Here is an 18,049-nt window from a genome sequence, read left to right on the forward strand (position 1 = left end):
TATTACCCGAGGTATCTTGGCATACAAATCCTACCTTAAAACAAGCAAAAAGGGGTGATGGATAGGGTATGTAGCATCCGGCATTATTTTAACGGACTCGACAGACGTGATGTCCATAGTCAAGTCTCGAATGTGTGGGTTGTTTTTAGATTATTCTGTATCGTGACAATATGGCTTTTACCAATTAAGAGTGTTTTTTCACCTAACAACCCAAAACCTAACCCTCTATTTGACTATTTGACCATGTTTGATTATGCCGTCGAGATAGTCATTAATTGACCGCCCGGTAAACTCTAATTTCCGACATAATCACATAATTACAAAAATGAAATATTTAAATGGGGCACATGCATTGTCGGTGGGTGATCTAAGTAGAAAAGGGCCGGATATTTTAGAAAATGTCCAGGGGACTGAATTGAACGATTTTAAAAGAGCAGGGACTTATTTGAAAATTCTAAAAAAATTGGGGACTTATTTGAAAATTCTAAAAGATTAGGGACTGATTTGAAAATTCTAAAAAATGGGGAGTGTGTAAAGAATTACTAAAAGTGTCCTAGGGCTTATTTGAAATGAATTTGAAAATCGGGACTGATCTGAAAAATAAAAAAATGGCCCCAGGACTAAACTGAAACAACTCGGAAAGTTCTTTGGGATGCTTGAAAAATTCTGGGAATTCCAGGACTGATTGGGAAATAGTAAAATGACTGGGACTTGATTGAAAAGAAATTTTGAAATTCGGGGCAGATCTGAAAAGGGTGAAAAATGGCCCAGGGACCAAACTGAAATAACCTGGAAAGTCTTTTGGGACGCTTGAGAAATTCTGAAAAATCCAAGGACTGATTGGGAAATAGTAAAATGACCGGGACTTGGTTGAAAATAAATTTTAGGGTTCGGGGCAGATCTAAAAAAAATAAAATGAGTCCTCTGGACAGAAATGTAACAAAATGGAAAGTTCGTAAAATCGAGTTCGGGACAAATCCGATCACCCACGCGACCCAAGAACACTCAATTCACATTATATCCATCAAGCAAGCAATAATATTCAGGAAATGAGTCCTAATCATGCCACTAAGTCGAGGATTTACCTAATCCGAAAAGTTGAGGGGCTTCTCTGTAAATAAAAAAAATCGCCGGACAATCGGGTCGGATCGGACCGGATCGGAGCGCCCGCCCGAAGGATAAACCGCCCGGAAGAGATGCTGGGCTGGACTGGGCGTTGGGCCTGAATGGGCCAAGCTTCCGGGCTGGGCCTGCAAAGAACGAACTGGGCCGATGCCCGTTAGCCGAGGGCAGTCGGGATCGGGCGGTCAGCGGCGGCCACGGAGCTGCGGGCGGCGGTTCTCGCCCCTGGACGCCGCGATGAGGGCCAGAATGGACGCGAGAGATGGCTCTGGGCACCGCTTAGGCTTCGCCGTGGTCGATCGGGGCCTCACCGGCGTTTAATCAGTCGGAATCGGGGAGAATTTTGGGATTTTCCGGCGAGGGTATTCCGAGTTCTCCGATCTCCAAATTCCTTAAAACGGGAGCAAATTTTCCGATTTCTCTCAATGGGTCTTGTTCCTCCCTAGCCGAATTCCATTTCTGTTTATTTAATTGCAATTTCTTCCCCGTTTCCGTTGAGATTTCAGCCGATTTGGAGAAAATCGCGGAAAACCGCGATTTGGGGGCAGTTCCGGGCCGGCGGGGATCGCGGCCAGCCGGTGAGCGCTGCCCGGCCCTGCCCGATAATTTTTTTTTTTTAAAGCCGGCGGTCCCGGGCAGCCGGTCAACGCTGCCCGGCCTGCCCGGGACTGCCCGAATCTTTTTTTTTTTTGTACATATACAATTTAATTTAATTAAAATTAATTTAATAATTTTTTTTAAAGAAAATGTGGTTAATTAGGAAATGACAATTTTGCCCCCCTCGGAGCCGATGGACCGAAATTAGGTGCTGACAGTCTTCCATCTCATCAATATAGTAATGAGTCCCCGGTTGTAACATTTGTTATGGGGGGTACCAGTCCTCTGTTACTTCCATTGCTTGTTGTGTGTGCCAGTCTTTGTAAATCTCCTATTCTATGGTGCATGCCATTTTCTTTAAAAATCTAGAGTAGGGAGTAGCTAGCTTGAGGTATTCTTCCAGATTCATTCCATTTTTCCTTTTCCTCCTTGGTATGGTGGTTAGAGCTGCTACCTGTGGGTCTTGGTAATTTTCAAAATTTTGTTTTCCAAGTTGGACCTTGTTTTTGCTGAGCAGATCAGTGCTGGAGGCAGCCTGAGGAGAGTGCTGGGCTTGGGCGGAGGCTGGGCTTTGGTTATAGAGAGATTCAGGCCTTTCTCGGGGGTGGGCTTTCTCTTGGGCCCTGTCCATGCGGTGCTGAGCTAGGCTTCGGTATGGGTTGTCCGAAGAATAGAGGCTGGGATCCTGGGGGCAGATTCGGTTGCGATCACGGCTTGGATATGGGCTGACCTGGGCTTGAAATTGGGCCTCGGCTTAGAGATGTTCATCGAGCAGGCCTGTGTAGAGGTTATCGGTCGCCAGGTAAGTTCGAGAGGGTTTGCCTTCTCCCTTTCTCCCCGATGCACAGATTGTTTCATGGGACCGACGTAGAAAGTTTTCCTTTGGGCTGTCTTCCTCGTGGGGCCTGCTCTGGAAGGTCGGCTCAGCGCTGTCAACCCGTTTCTCTTTCAGGTCTGCAATGGTAAGTAGAGGTCTTGTCCGAGCCGTATTTGTTTTCGTTGTTTTTGAGTTGTCATTGTCGAACGGCAGGCTAGCTTATGATTCGAGTTGATTGAGGTTGAGTCGGTGCCCTGAAATTTGGGGGTTTATGCCCTTGTGGGAGAAGGGTACCGATTCTGGGTAGAGCGGTGAGGATGGGTTTGCCGGTGGGGTTGTAGAGACTTGTGGGGGAAGGAGGTCGGTCTGGCTGTCGAATCGAAGCCATAGGCCATAGAGGTTTAGGGGCGCTGGACTCTCCGAGGTGCAATGGGTTTGGTCGTGGCCTAGAACGCCACAGTCGTAGCAGAAGGTTTTGAGGTATTCATACTTGAAAAAGACCTAGGTTGGTGCTCTCTTCTTCCTGTTGATGCAGTGACTTGGGCACAGTGGCTTGGTGACCGGGACTTGGACCAAGGCTCTCGGAGTGACATACCACTTCGGGAGAGAAGGGGTGTCCTTCCAGTCGATCTCCAGTACTTTGCCTGCCTTCTCCGCAAGCTTGGCGATATTCAGCTTTGAGAACATCTCGGGAGGAATGCCTCTGATATGGATCTAAAAGGTAATCGTCTCGAACTTGATTTCCTCCAGTGATAATCCTTTATCCCATCGTGCTATCATGATATGAGCGCCTTGAACCGACCAAGCACGGTCCCTCTCCACATGCATCATGTTCCTCTTATCTCTGAACAAACATATAAGGATATCCTCTGTGAACTTTTTCGGTGTTAAGGTGACCCCTCTCTTTGTGTTCCATGCTTGCAAAAGTCTGGGGATAATTGTTTTGGGGGGTGGTGGCTTGAATCCAAAGAGTTTGATGAGGAATATCAGAGGTATTAATTCTCGAGTTTCTTCTTCGTTAGTCTACAGATCAAGAATTTCTTGGTTATGATCCACGGTCATTTGAGTGCAGAACATCTCGGCTGGGGAGGCATCAATGTCATTGTTTTCCATTGTCGATGGTGGGGTATCTTGAGGTTGCAGGGAGATTTTGGGGGGAATGGAGGGGTTGTGTGTTTGATTATCAATGAGTTCCGAGTGTAATGAAGCTGGAGGGAAGTATAGAGCTATGGTTGTAAATGCTCTTGGAGTGATCGAGGTTGTAAATGTTCTTGGAGTGAAGTATAGAGATCTAGTTGGAGGAGTAATGGCAAGGTAGATTTGTTTTCTGTCGTGATCAGAAGAAAACTGGTGAGGAGAGTTAAGAAGTCTGACATTCCTTTGAGCTGCAGATTGATGTTCATTTGGTGGGTAGATGCAGATGCAGCTGATATTCATTTGTTTTGCAGGGAATTAATGATCCTATATTGCGTTGGGTAGATGAAGATCCATAAATGCAAGCATTGAAGAGAACGAACAAGCAGAAGCAGTAGCAGAAGCAAAGGAGAAGAGAAGAGAGGTAGAAAACTTCCAACAAAGGGAAATGTAGAGAGAGAAGCTCTCAACTAGGAGAGAAAATGCCAAAATGTCCGGTGTCAAGTTGGGGCGTTGTTATTTGACTTGCCCTCTTTACATCATGTTTCCAATTAGTATTTGTATCATGTATCGCACATTTGTACAAATCTTCATGTTTTAATTATAGATGAGTGACCGACTCTGAAAATGCAATGGTATCTCACTCCTAAAGAAGTGCGATGGTAGCTAAAAATTAAAGAGTAGCATGGTGAATGGCGATGACCTTGGAGAATGTGGTTGTGAAATGACCATCTAGGAGTTAAAGGTGGTGAAGGTTGACGTCACTTATAGAATGAGTAAGGGAGGTCAACTTGTAAAACTTTCATCAAGCTTATAAGCGACTGCGTCCATCTCTAACCCAAAAATTTAAGCTAGTAGTATGGTGAACCCAATTATCCTATAAACTCATAATTTAATTGATTTTCAATATAGGATTTTTAACTCTCAACATAGTCTTCACTCGGCAATATGCTGTCCCTTTTCACTTGCTACATGTGCCACATGTCCTTGAACACTTGTCTTTAATAACAGACAACAAGGAAGGCTTTTCTTTTGTTTTTTTTCGAGGGTTGGGCGAGAGGGGACCAGCATGAAGCGCACTTTTGTTGTTTTTAAAATTGGGCCTGGCGTAGTATGAGTACGCACGAGCACATAAGGCATAACCCACTTGTTTCTCCTGAAATTCAAAATGGATGTTGTTTACACCTATTTCTCATAATTCATGAAAACGGAGCTGCGATGTGTGTGTAATGATTCCATAATTTTTCCCCAGTCTTGGAGGAATTTCGGGTTGTATTGGAGGAAGTAGGCCGTGGGTATTGATTCGGGTCGAACCGGTCAAAACCTAGGAAGATAAAGCCAGCCCGTTGGAAGACCAAGCCCAATTTTTGAAGCCTAATAGGTTGAAATCAAGCCAAGAAAAGGAAGATGAGAGGCCCATTCAGCATAAAGCCAAGCAAGAAGAGTTCATTTGGGGATCCCAATTTATGTGCATGGGCGTGATGTATATTCATCATGGGGTGAACGGCTCATTTTTAGTGGCAGTCGATTATTCTTGAAGATCCAACAAGTAATATTCTTGTGTTATCTCATTTTATTTCGTGTTATCTTTGATTTTAAAAAGTCCAATAAGTTGAATATTTCTCCGATATAATATAGTATTCCAATCTTTTAGACAATTTAGATTTGCTAGGTAATCAATTTCTTATTTTGATATTAAATCGATATCGTATATTGTGGCGTATCTGATTACGATATATTCTTTGGATTGCATTGTAAACGCTTATATATACGTGTCGTCTTGTTCATTGTTAAGTTCCTACATCAATCAATCAAACTCGTACTTTTCTATCTTTCGTTTATCGCACTTTACCTTACCCGCAATTTACCTTACTCACACTTTCGCTTATCGCACTTCTTTTACCGCACCTTTCAATTCCTGTTTGTTTATCTTTCAACCAATTCCCCGTGGATCGAAGCTATCATCGTCTTCGGAGCTTCCGGGCATGAAGGCGAGGACTTTATTATCCTTCAGCACCACTTGCCGAAGTCTACTTAAGTTCGGGTTCGCTAGCATGGGTGAACTTGAATGATCTTTGGCTTGGCTTTTTGAGGCTAAGTTGCTGGCCGAATTTCGATTGGGCAGGTTGAGTAGCTGCTTAGTCATTTTCGGATCCGTGATCGTGTTCGTGCTTGTGCGTAGAAAATTAGTGAAGAACTCAAACAGCTAAATCCTTGAGTCGTATCATCGTTTGAGGCGCGAATAATTACTTGGATTTAAACCTAGCTGCCATTTAATCCCGCGAACTTCTAGGCCATGGTACATGCTTTGAATTGGTAGAGTCGACTAGTGGCACGTCTCATAACTTAGAACCTCTTCCTAGCATACCTGGATCATCCCACGTACAGCCAATAAAGTGGTCATGCGATTTTGATGTGAACATATGTAAATACCTCTTAAACGCAAAGTAAAATTTTCACCAGGCTTATAAGCATTTGTGCCCATCTCCAACTCAAAACTAGAGCTGATAGGCTGGTGACTCAACCATCTTATAAACCCGTGATGGTCACACCTCACATTGAAAAAATCAATGTGAAATTCTAACTCTCAACGCGTACAAGTGTGAGTTTAGGAGACTAACTCTTAGAGGGAGTGTAGAGGTGATTGCCTCTCTGTAAGGAGTCTATGGAAAGCCGACTCAGAGAATGAAGTGTGAAGGAGGTCGACTCTAAAATAGTATGGTGGCCACTCTTAGAGAGGATAATGTGGGAAGCGAAGAGAGGGGAATGTAGAGCACGACTCCAAATAAAGAAGTGTGGGAGACTGATTGCCATAAAGAGAGGAGTGCGCACCCTGATCTTAACAATGTCTTGTGGAGGGTGGATTTAGAAGGAGAGGGAAGAAAGGGTTTAAAGGGAGAGTGATCTCCTTATTTAGGATAATTGTTTGAGAGAGTGGAAGGAAGAAGGAGCGAGGGGAGGGATTTAGAGAAAGATATTCTCCTTTTATTTCCTTTCATTGTTAAGGAATTCTCGACTCTCCATATTATAAAAATTTGAAAGAACTAGTCTATATTTTATCACTCCCTCTTACTGATCTCAACTCCCCTATAAATTTTTTCAAGTTTCTTCACTAATATACTCTTCTTTTCTTTTTTCTCTTCTCCTATCTTAAAGGGCCGGGCCATGGCAGCGGGTATTTGAATACCTAAGCCTAGCCTGAGGACTTGCCTTGGCTCGTGCCTCGACTTGTGCAAGGCAAGTCTTACCCGCCCTCACCTGCAAGACAACAAAATTACAAAAAGGAAAAAGCAAAACATAGAATTATAAGGAATGAGTAACAGCAAATCAACACGCACACGTAGAGAATAGAATTGCAAGGAGCAGTGGTAGCTCAGTAGGGCGGATGAGGAGGAGCAATAGTGACTTTGGGAGCCACTGCTCGAAAGGTTGGAGGAACAACAGAGGCTCGGGAGAAGGAGCAACAACAGTTTCAAAGAGTAAACGAACAAAATAAGCTTGGGATGGAGGAGAAAATGAGCATGCCAACACTGGATCGAGAGAGAGGAGCAACACTTAATCATATTAGAAGCAAGAAGTAATATCTTGTCAACTATAAATCAGGTGAGGGGGAAAGAGAGCCAACGAAAAGTGATCGCGGTCAGTATCGGACACTAATTAGTCATGTTGAGTAATGATATATGCTGACACTCCTAAGCAGTGATTGATGGAGAAAATCGGTGGCTGTTGACTTCATTAGTTATATCATATACAAGTGGCAAAATTTGAAGAGTCCACTCGAGTGATTTAATTCAAAAGTCGACAAGAAGTTTTAATTCATTTTTATGCATCAACAGCGAGCAGGAGGAATATAATTCTATGTAGGGTTTGTGAAATGAGAAGAAGAGGAAGCGATGATTGATTAAAGAATGAGATAGAAGGCTTCAATTGAAAGACAAAAGTAGGGCACACATAGCAACACGATAAAAACACAATAAACACCGGTTCTTAATTTTAAAAAGAAAAAAGAAAACGAAAAAAGTAACATAATTGTTATACTAAATATTCGGGGCACATTAAGGCGGGTAGGGTTGGCCAGATCGCATGAGAGATCCAAGTCCGACTTGAGTTGTGCACAGGTCGAATCTGACCTGCTGTAAACAGGCCGGGGCAAGGCAAGTACCCGCAAGCTGGGTTAAAATTGTCTTCCTCCTTCCTAATTATTCCAAACAAGAAAGACAACTACCCTCTTATTGACTTTCATTTCCTCTCCTCTCATCCCCTCTCCTTCCCTCCACTCTCATCCCCTCTCCCTAAATATCTCCCAAACATACCATAAGAGATGAATGTGGCAGTGTTTACATCCTATATAAGAGTGTATGGGACGCTGACTTCTAGAGTGAGGAGTGTGTGAGAGGCACTCCCGAAAGGAGGAGTGCAATAGGCCAACTTCCATAAAGGATTTTAGTTTGATTCATAGGTTGTGTGCTTAGGCTGGCCTCTAAATCGTGCCAAATGGCAATAGACGATTAAAATATATCCCTTTTAATTTTTTCAGTGAAGGTCTTATTTCGATAGTTCATTTTCATAGTAAAGTAAAATAATACAAAATTGATTTTCTTAATATCGTCCCATAAACTTGAACTGGAAATCACTTTCTTCTCATATCAGTTTTTCCTATAAAGCCATTTACGCAAAATAAATGAAGCCTTTTGTGTTAAGGAACATGAGAACTTTTACTATGTGGAAGGAGGAGAGGTTTATTGTATGATCACTGTAAAATGATTTCATCATATATGCAAGGTAAAATACTTAGAACTAAGCTTTAGGATATTTGTGCAGTCATATACACTAAGCTTTAGAACTAAGAAGTTTTGGGTTTACTCTTGGCTCGTGCTCCTTTATTTTTCTTCCTTTCAGTCTTTATTATAAGTTCATAGATTGGTTCTAAGAATAACTTGTTGGACTGACTTAGTTGAATCTTTTACCTTACTTATGCAACCGGACTTCTTGAATGATGGAATCCGGTTCTTGTGATGGCGTGGTCTAACACGTCAAGCACATTGCTTGAACCGCGTCCAGATGACCAGCAGCTTGAGGGGGATATCAGGGGATGAGGGCGTCGCTGAGGAAATATTTTTAAGTGTCTTGGCAATACCGAGTCTCCTAAGTCGATTTTATTAGCAAGTCACGTATAAAATTCACTTGAAATACCTCATGATCAGATGTCTAAACTAGATCAATTTCAGCTAATAAGCTTCTCAAGCTGTCGACATCCATATCACCCTGACCGAATCCGAGATCCAAAGTGGCAGTCCTAACTTGAACCTAAGAACGGTCGAGAATTGGAAAGTGTTTGGAGTGCAATTGCACCTGCCTGCACGTCAAGTTTTATTCCGTCACCGGTCATTCAAATTTCCTACTCTGACACCTAACATTCGTTTCATACACCGATTGACGCCCGCCTCACACCCACATTCTCCCTCTCGACAATTCAACGGACCGGGCCGCCGCAGCTGCAAGAGATCGGAGAAAATCCTATCCCCCACGAGAAAGTTTAGGAGTAGGGCCGATCGATCAGTAGCACAATTGCGATTAGGGTTATCGGAGCTCCATTCCCTGGACCTCGAGATGAGAAGATGGAGTCTATAGCTTCGCGATCGCAGGAGGGCCGGAATTCGAGCTCAACAAGAGGAGGGTTCATCGACCCGATGGCGATGATGCACGATTGGCTCTTCGAGTGCCATGGGTTCTGGCACAACGCGCTCCTGATCACGTCCTCCCTGCTGTTCGCGCTCTACTTGGCTACCCAGGCCAGAAAGAGCCTCTCGAAGCTGATGCACGGCGGGAGGTCGTACATCATGATCGCTTATTATGCCAGCCTCTGGCTCGTCAGCTTGCTCAATCTGACTTGGTGCTGCTTGCAGGTATGTTTTATTATCCTCTTCGACTCCTCGTATGTGAAGTCATGCTTTTTTTTTTTTTTTTGTGTCATGGGATGGACTTGTATACCATGCTTAAGCGTCAGAGTGGAGCTAAACTGATTGTAGATATGTGTATGCTCATGGGTTGAGTATGATGTTCTGCATTGCAATTATCATGCAAAGTTGTGAGGTTGAATGAAGTCATCCAAAGAGGCGGGGCAGCGCTCTGTGCTCTCAAGCTTCGAACTGACATACTTTCCGATGTCGATAATTACAGTGTGGAGTTATTGGATGATGCTAATTTAGGCTGCATGCTGAACTGTGTTTTTGAATGGCAGACTGCATTTGCCACTTCTCCAGTGATTCCTTGTATGCATAATTTAGGCCCAGCTATATGCTAAAGCCTTGCAAGTGCCTTGAAATAGCGACTTCTCATCTCGTATAGTGGTCCATAGACTGATATCTATTGGTAGTGCCCATGAATGATGTTCTCCTTGGTACTTTCTTGATTATAGTGGCCTTACTAATTGAGAAGGGGGGTTGCCTGTTCTTCTCTCTCTCTCTCTCTCTCTCTCTTTTATGTGTAGCATTAAGGGAGGTACTTAAATTGGCAGAACCTTTCGCATTCATTTCCCTTTACAAGTTGGGCAAATACTGAACCATGATCCAAAACTTATGTTGAATTGCCTTTTTGTTGGCACAGTCATGGGAGTGTTCTCCAGGGAAAGAAGTGGGATGGAATCTTCTATCTCTGTTAACAACATCCGGAATGCTGTTTCTGGAAGTAAGCTTGGTGGCATTTTTATTTCAAGGGAACTATGCGAGTGGATTGGAAGCTTTCACTCGTACTTTTGTTGTCTCGGGGCTCGTTGTTGGTTTAGATCTCCTTTTGAAGGTATATTGCTAACACTGTGAAAGTACTTTTGCTTTTACCTGCTCGACATTTTGGTTCATGGGCCAACTTAAGTCTCTTCTAGAGTATATGTATATTTGCGTGTTTGAGCATCAACATTACATTTGCAACGCTACTTATGCGAGAATTATGAAGATGGTGACATTAGATTTACTGTTGATCTTGACGCATCAATTTTATTCTTTTTCAGGCAGTTTATCTCTTCGGTTTTGGAATTCCTCTGTTCGTTGACAACAGTGAACATCCACATAGGATTAAGTGGGGCCTATGGGTAGTACACAGGCTTGTGCTAACAGCAGTCTATGGATGCATATTATTCATGTACCACTCGAGATGGAGAGAGAGATTACCAGGTATGTTCTCTTGAGATGAGGCATATTGCTCACTGAGTCAACCCCTATTTTAATTAGTACAATTAATTTCTCACTGTTTTCTATTCGTCATTCTTATATATTTTTTTTGTGCAGCGAGGCCAGCATTCTATAAGTATGTCATTATCATGTTCATCATGAATGCACTGGCTGTATTTGCATGTGGGCTCACTGTAAATGAGGCAGGCTTTGGGTTTTGGTAATGTGACTTGTAAAATTAACAAAATCATATCCTTTAAATTTTACTTGAAGGACCTCATCCTCAAAAGAACTTTCAATGTTTGCAGGTTATATGGTGCCACAATTGTATGCTACCATGCATTTTATCTTCCACTTTTGTATGTGACGTTCCTTGCAGATTTCTTCCAGGTCACTGCTTCCATTCTCATACTGTTGCCCTTGTTCACGTTCCAACTTTTATTCCATAATATGGTTAGGTGAATGATAACCTCATTTATGCTGACTGTGTTACCTGTTGGTGTCATTACAGGAAGAAGACCTGCAGCTGGAGAACGTATACTACTCGGAGATGAAGGATGCTGGCTTCTTTGATGGAGACTGGGACTAGCATAGGAGCTTTAGGGCTTGGAGGTAATGTTCTTGCCGGAAAGCGTGCTTCAGAATTCAGATGCCTGAGGACCGGTTTGGATTTGGAAGAGAGATCATCATAGCCTTCGTATGAATTCCTAGGCTGAATCTAAATTTGAAAGATGCTATTATGCTTGCAAGGTCAGTACTCTGTCCTTCCAACAGAAAATAGCGAGAAGTTGATGCATTTGACGCAATGGAGGGTAAAGCAGAAGATTTCTTGACCTCGGAGATGTTACCTGTGATTCTTCCCCAATATATACCCATGGAAGGACAATGCTGTTACTGGAGACTGCTGTGTATAATACCAAGGCTTGAAATAATGACAATCAGTAATAGTGATTATATGTATGCCTTCTGTAGATGTACTGTTAAACAGTGTTATGTTTCTATATATTTGCCCTTTTGTATTCCGGCTCCTCTGCCAAAATTAACTTTTACTTTTGTTGTGCGTGTTTTTATTTATTTTATTTTTCTGAAGTATAAGCCACGCACGGTCCACGAACTTGTACGGATTCATGAGCTTTGTGGAGCGATCATGGGTCAGGGACATATAAACTTTTGCTTCTGCATGGCATAACAAGTGGAATTTACACGAAATCTAGTGTAAGCTAAATGAGTCCTAAGAACAGTCATAGGTAACCGAGAGCGAGAAGTTGCAATTAGTCCGATCCATGTGCAGAGCAGATAGAAATGCGCTTCGCAGTTACATAACTATGGTTCTTTGCTGCTCCAGCAAGCCAAGCTTCAACTCAAGAGTGTTGCAGTCCTGCAGTGATCCCGATAACGGCTAACGGCATAGAGTCGGTCCAAGAGAGCACAAGGCCTAAAGCCAAATTATTATACGAGACTTTTAATTTACTTTATAAAATTGACTTAAGGCGAAGGCTTTAGTTGCCTTGCCCTTGGACCTGCGTTGCAGAGGCACCAGCTTCCTGCCCCACTGCCGCCGATTGTCCAGATTGCACAATCTGGTAAGATATTCACATCAATGAAACTAATCATATGTAGACATTACTCGTCGAGGGGATCATGAGGGGCAATGTAACTGCAAGCTGCATCATGACTGATTTTCATACTGTTTTCAACTGCAGATTGCATTTCGAGTTTGAAATAATCTGTTCTAACAAGCACCGGTTTCATAATATTCAGTTCTTCGGAGCAATTAGCCGAGGAGGTAACATATTGCCTGGCTCTATGTTCAGGTTTCTTCATGACCGCTTGTCCCTGACGCTCTTTGAGCCTCTTAATATTTAGCAATTAAGTACACAATTTGAATTTATTTCACAATGTGTATTTGAATCATAAATAGAAAGAATATATAGATACAGTTGCTAGTCGTCCACTAAAGAATTCAATGTGCAGAAACCTGTAAACGAAGACAATGGATACGGGTACGATTACAGACTACAGTGTATACCTCGGGGGCCGTCCTTGCGATGATAAACTGTTGTAGCTGTCAGAAGAAGGTTGGGCAGGATAATCATGTGTGTGCAAGTAATGCTGAGATCTCGGGACAGTGGAGGAAACTAAGGGACTTCTTTCTGCATACAGAAAGGAAGAAGATCCAGCTGCTTCGTATTTCATAGCTGTTTCGTATTTCATTGCACTAATGGCAGCAAGATCAGAGCGAATACCCGCTGCCATGTCATCTTGCTCAAAGAGCCTGGCACTGGTGGCTCCACTTTCCCCATAATTTGCATTATATGGTGGGACAACAGAGGATCCTGCTGATCTGTAATGCCCAGATGTCGAGCTCGATCCTTCAGTCTCAAGAATCACCATAAAAGGGTGCTGCCTAGAGGCAGGGAATGAATCCATTAGCCAGTGATGAGACACGTCTGCATATTTTGACAGAAATGGTCGTGGTGGGTGGAGATCAGCTGGTAACGGGTTTCTGATGGAAGGGAGCCCATCAGTAACAGAGGTGGGCCGAGAGCTGCGAAACCCTCGAGTTGACAATTGGGGTGGCTGACGGAGATTTGTTGCGGAAAGGGTTGAGTTTCTGAAAGTAGTGGGTCCATTTACCTCTGCTGCCCGAGAAACATCGATATCTTGAGGCACATAGGGATCTGAGGGTGGGAGATATGTTGGTGGTATGAATTTTCTTTCAAAAGGGAAATCAATAGCAGTGTTGGGTGTATTTCTTGATGCTGCCACCGGGGACTCTTGGACTTGTCGGGTAGGGTTCACTGAAGAAGGAGCGCCTATAGGAGCACCTCGGGAAGCTCCTTTAGCGAAGGGTGCCTGATGACGTTTATTACCATTTTGCTTATTGGGCTGGTTCGGGAATTGGCGTTTATGTCCACTGTGCTGCTGAGGCTGGGCTGTGGATTGAGATCTTGAGATGAGTTTCTTGCTCTCACTTTTATGCTTTCTCAGCTGAATGATGCGTTTAGTGAGGGCTTCAGTCGGGAACTGGGACTCGAGATTGTGATTCTTAATGCAGTTCACTGCGGCAGATAGAGCAATGCATTCAACATTTGCAGCCTCAACCTGAGAAATTGATGAATAAACATGAGTTGAACATGGGTCTTCAGAAGAATCAGAAAGCAGAAGAGAAATAGTAATGGTGATGTTTACCCAACTGCCCTTTCAAATTTTGGAGCGGGTGAAAATCTAACCATTTTGGAAAAGTTCAGTTGTTGAATTTCATTCAAGGGACAATCTTCCGAGGTCCCTCTCTAGTTAACATCAAAACTAACAACCCTAAAATCAAATTAAGAACATAACTTATTTTATGTATTAAAAAAGATCACCATCCTCAGCCACCTTCAGGCCAAGCTTGAATTTGGCCTTGCTGAAGCTCCTCCTTGAGCAATCATATCAAGGCAGGCTTTCACTCTCACGGCTCGTGCCAAAGTGTCATTAAAATATGTAAGATTGCAAATTCAGGTGATTTTCCTTCTGTCTGTTTGTTTTAACCGAAAACTTGACGGTGGGATGTGGCCACTTGACCGAATTCTACAGGTAAACAATCTTGAAACAAAGTCGGGGATAAATTTTCACTGAGCATAATGACATAGAGGAGAGTTCAGTAATTAATTATTCCACAAAGAAAAGAAGTGCATACACATACCCAAGCCTCAGCAGTCTGTCCACTCCGGCGGGCCACCGCTGCTTCCTTCTTTGCCCAATTCAGATGCTCTTTAACAAGTGATGTCGGAGAAAATTGGTTAACCAGGTCGAATGCATATATAAAGGTAACTGCCTCGATTTTCTTGTTCTGTGCAAGAAGTTTCGCAACAAAATCTGCAACAAATAAAATCCCAACTTCCATTATTAAGACAAAGATCTTCCAAGGACATGCGACAGTTTATATTAACAAAGTAACAAGGAAGAGGAAAAATGGAGTTGATAACCTCAATCCAGACATGAAGTATAGAAACTAGTATTAAAATATTTCTAGAGATGTACAATCACTGAAAAGTAACAATCACATGAAAAAAACGCATCCATGGCACTCACCTGGAGCCTTATGTTCAATTCCGAGAGACCGAAATATCTCTGGAGCATTATTGCGACGGAGAAGACCCTCGAAAATGTTAAAAATCTCTTCCTCCTTGAAATCACCGACCAATCTGTAAGCATGCAAATACTTGAGAAACACATTTGCTTCGAGTGTCTCTAGCTTCTCTTTCCACTGAACCGCAAATCTCCTAGCATCTTGTTTTACTTTCTCCCCAATCTCAGTCTCCCCCCTCATGAATTCATGTAGTAGCACCATGCAGCTTTTCCTCGCAACAGTCGCATCAAAAGGCACTTCACCATTTCGACTCTCCCGCAGTTGAAAATACTGTCTCATAGCCTCAAGCACCACTTCTCCACAATTTTCAGCACCAATCAAGGCATTATGAAGATCATCTCGATTGATCTTACGGCCTTTCATGTGCTCAGTTAAGTGCAACAACAGTGATTTACCTAGCATTCACAATGACGAACTATCAAATAGCAATCAATATGATTTGCCACAAACATTTTCACCTTTGAAACTACAAAACTTAACCCATGTCCAAAACGTGTCAGCACACCGTACTTTATAATTGACCTGTCCTGCAGTTTAATCAATTACGGGATGCTCCAACTTCGAAAATCCCAATTGTACAGGTTATTCATATCTGGGCTCTCTTCATTATAGCTATTCTAATAAATAACAGCCAGAATACACAATTTTCGTGGCAAAAGGAGCGATTCTTTAACTACATAGTCTCAGATTAGGTATCATTACATGTATCAAATAAGAATCTATATATCATAAGTTGAATCAATGGGCACTAGTAAGATAAACTTACTTTCACATAACGAAATTCGGGAATTTTTCTTCAAAAAATGCCAAGCATTCCGTTCATATCATATATGGCATGCAAGAAGAGATTCTAACCGGATTACTATGAATGGGAAAACCGCCTCCCCACAAAGTATTGCATGAAAATTCAATACATTCCGAGTTATTACTCCATCAAAATTCCTTCTATAAGCTTCACAACAATCTTTTTCTCCCTCCCATGGGCGATGGCACCGTTCATTGGGCATATGTTGCCATCATTTCGATAAATTTTCAGGAAAGACCACAATCTTCAGGGCAATTTGGCCTAATTCGGAAGCGTCAGAATCTCAGAGCTAGTATAAAAGACTGACTCACCGTCCTTCGACGGAATTGAACCGGAACTTCCCCTGACCGGCGACGATCGAGCGTTCTCCCTAACGCTGCCGTCAGGGATACCGCCGGACTGAGCTTCCGGTGCGGAGGCCTTCTGCTCCTGCGGTGCCGGTTCCGCCACTGTCTGGCTCTTGAGCTGTGCGAGCCTCGATTCGATTTGGTGCTGGAGGGAGTGGATGTAGTCCTCGAGGTCCTGCCATTGGAGAGTGAAGTTGGCTATGGCTGAAGCGTGCGATTTGAGGTGCTTGAAGGCTTTATGGAGCTTGCGGTTCTGAGCCATTCCGGGCTTTGTGGCTTCGGCTTCTTCGTGAGCAGCGGACGCCATTTCCTCGCAGCAGAAGAGGAGGAGGAGGGAGACGAAAACGAAGACGACTCTCCGGCCGAAGCAAGGAGACCGAAGAGGAGGGGGAGAGAAGAGTCCACTAACACTTTACTCCTCCAATTTTTCAATTGCATAAAACTTTCGAAATCAGAATTTGATCTCCCAATTTCAATTCTGTCTAACATTTTGGTCCAAACATCAACTAACTCGACGAAAATCTGATGTCAGGTGGAACAAAAGGCATCAATTTTATGCCAGGTTATCACTAAAACGACCTTGTTTTCCTATCCGTAGACCAAAAAAAAAAAAAAACATCGTTCCGAGCTTCTCCTACAAGCAAATGACGACATTTTTTACTCGATCCCATACCACACCAAAACGTCATTGTTTTTTTCACTATCAGACTTATTATGAGCCAATTTCCAATTTCCATCTACTTCAAACCCTAATCCTCGAATTCCCAAATTCCTCCAATTGAAAACTCTAATCCCCAAATTACTACGTAATATAGCGTTGTAGAAGATGATTGCGATCCCAATTTGGAGCTCACCATGAGTTGCAAATCTCAATCACAGTGGAGTTGTTATAATCATCGTTGTGTGCATAAGGATTCACTCGTCTACCCAAAGAGCACAAGAAAGAGCAGTTGGAGCATGTCCAATGATAGAGATATTTTTTGTCATTGTAGATGAAGAAGAGTAGTTGGAGTATGTCCAATGATGAAGATGTCTTCTATCACTGTGGGCGAAGAGCTTTGAGGATTACTTCCGACACCAAATGCAATCTTGGAATGGCGTTTTATAGGTGCCCACTGTAGAGGAACAACACTCTGAGCTGCGATTATTTTTAATGGGAAGATGAACTTGACTTGTCGAACTTCTCTTTTGATCAGAGGTTGATCAGTTAGCTGAGGAGGAGGAATGCCACCGATGAGATAGAGTAGAAAAGGCTAAGGGTTGTGTATTTGCTATTGGCTTTGTTGGTTATTGTTTTGACATTGAAATTATGGAAGTTGGCAGTGGTATATTAGAAGTTAGGAGTGCATGGATTGGTAATGAGGGCAGCATGTTATGTGACATTTCATTTTTATGGATATGTTGTGATAGAAGTGGCCATGGTAGTTGATGAATGAGTTAGTAGTTGATGAAAGAGCTGGTGAGGGTGGTCAATCACCGGTAGATGGTGCTTAAGAGTTGCTATTAATTCTTCTTTTGCTGATTGTGTAAACTAAAAATGTAGTTATGTTGCAATATCTAATGAAGTGTGAGTTGATATCACTTGTTACATATTCCCCCTATACCAATTTATATCTTAGTGTGCAAATTTTGCACAAATCTGACAAAAATAAGAAAAGACCAACTGAGCAAACAAATGGTACTTGAGAATAACTAGTGCATATAGTACTTGAGAATCACTGGTGCATATATTAACTTCCATTATAAGCTAAGAGTTCAAATGGTCAGATAAACATTTGAAGACCACAAAATAAAGTACTAATTGGTCAAAAAATGACCATTTAATCACTACAAATTGTTCATTTGGTCACTTATACAAAATAGACTTGATTTGACCATGCATATACCATCAGCTTCAACTATACTAAAAGACCAACTTAAACATAT

The 18,049-nt window shown here is 42.6% G+C and overlaps 2 protein-coding genes across 2 annotated transcripts; one reads left to right on the forward strand and one right to left on the reverse strand.

The window, feature by feature from the left end:
• Positions 1-9,065: 9,065 nt before the first annotated feature.
• LOC116213657 (protein CANDIDATE G-PROTEIN COUPLED RECEPTOR 2) lies at positions 9,066-11,858 on the forward strand. The gene is made up of 6 exons (XM_031548679.1): positions 9,066-9,576; positions 10,277-10,468; positions 10,677-10,839; positions 10,954-11,056; positions 11,145-11,226; positions 11,348-11,858. The coding sequence occupies exons 1-6, from the start codon at positions 9,289-9,291 to the stop codon at positions 11,423-11,425; spliced, it is 906 nt and encodes a 301-aa protein (XP_031404539.1). The 5' UTR covers positions 9,066-9,288; the 3' UTR covers positions 11,426-11,858.
• An 839-nt stretch (positions 11,859-12,697) lies between these two features.
• Positions 12,698-16,640, reverse strand: LOC116213656 (FRIGIDA-like protein 3). Its single transcript, XM_031548678.1, has 4 exons — positions 16,088-16,640; positions 14,914-15,366; positions 14,525-14,697; positions 12,698-13,941 (listed from the first exon to the last, which is right to left on the reverse strand). Exons 1-4 carry the CDS (start codon positions 16,428-16,430, stop codon positions 12,853-12,855), a joined length of 2,058 nt encoding a protein of 685 aa, XP_031404538.1. The 5' UTR covers positions 16,431-16,640; the 3' UTR covers positions 12,698-12,852.
• Between the last annotated feature and the right edge of the window lie 1,409 nt (positions 16,641-18,049).

Source organism: Punica granatum, chromosome 7 (assembly GCF_007655135.1).
Source record: "Punica granatum isolate Tunisia-2019 chromosome 7, ASM765513v2, whole genome shotgun sequence".
Taxonomy (NCBI): domain Eukaryota; kingdom Viridiplantae; phylum Streptophyta; class Magnoliopsida; order Myrtales; family Lythraceae; genus Punica; species Punica granatum.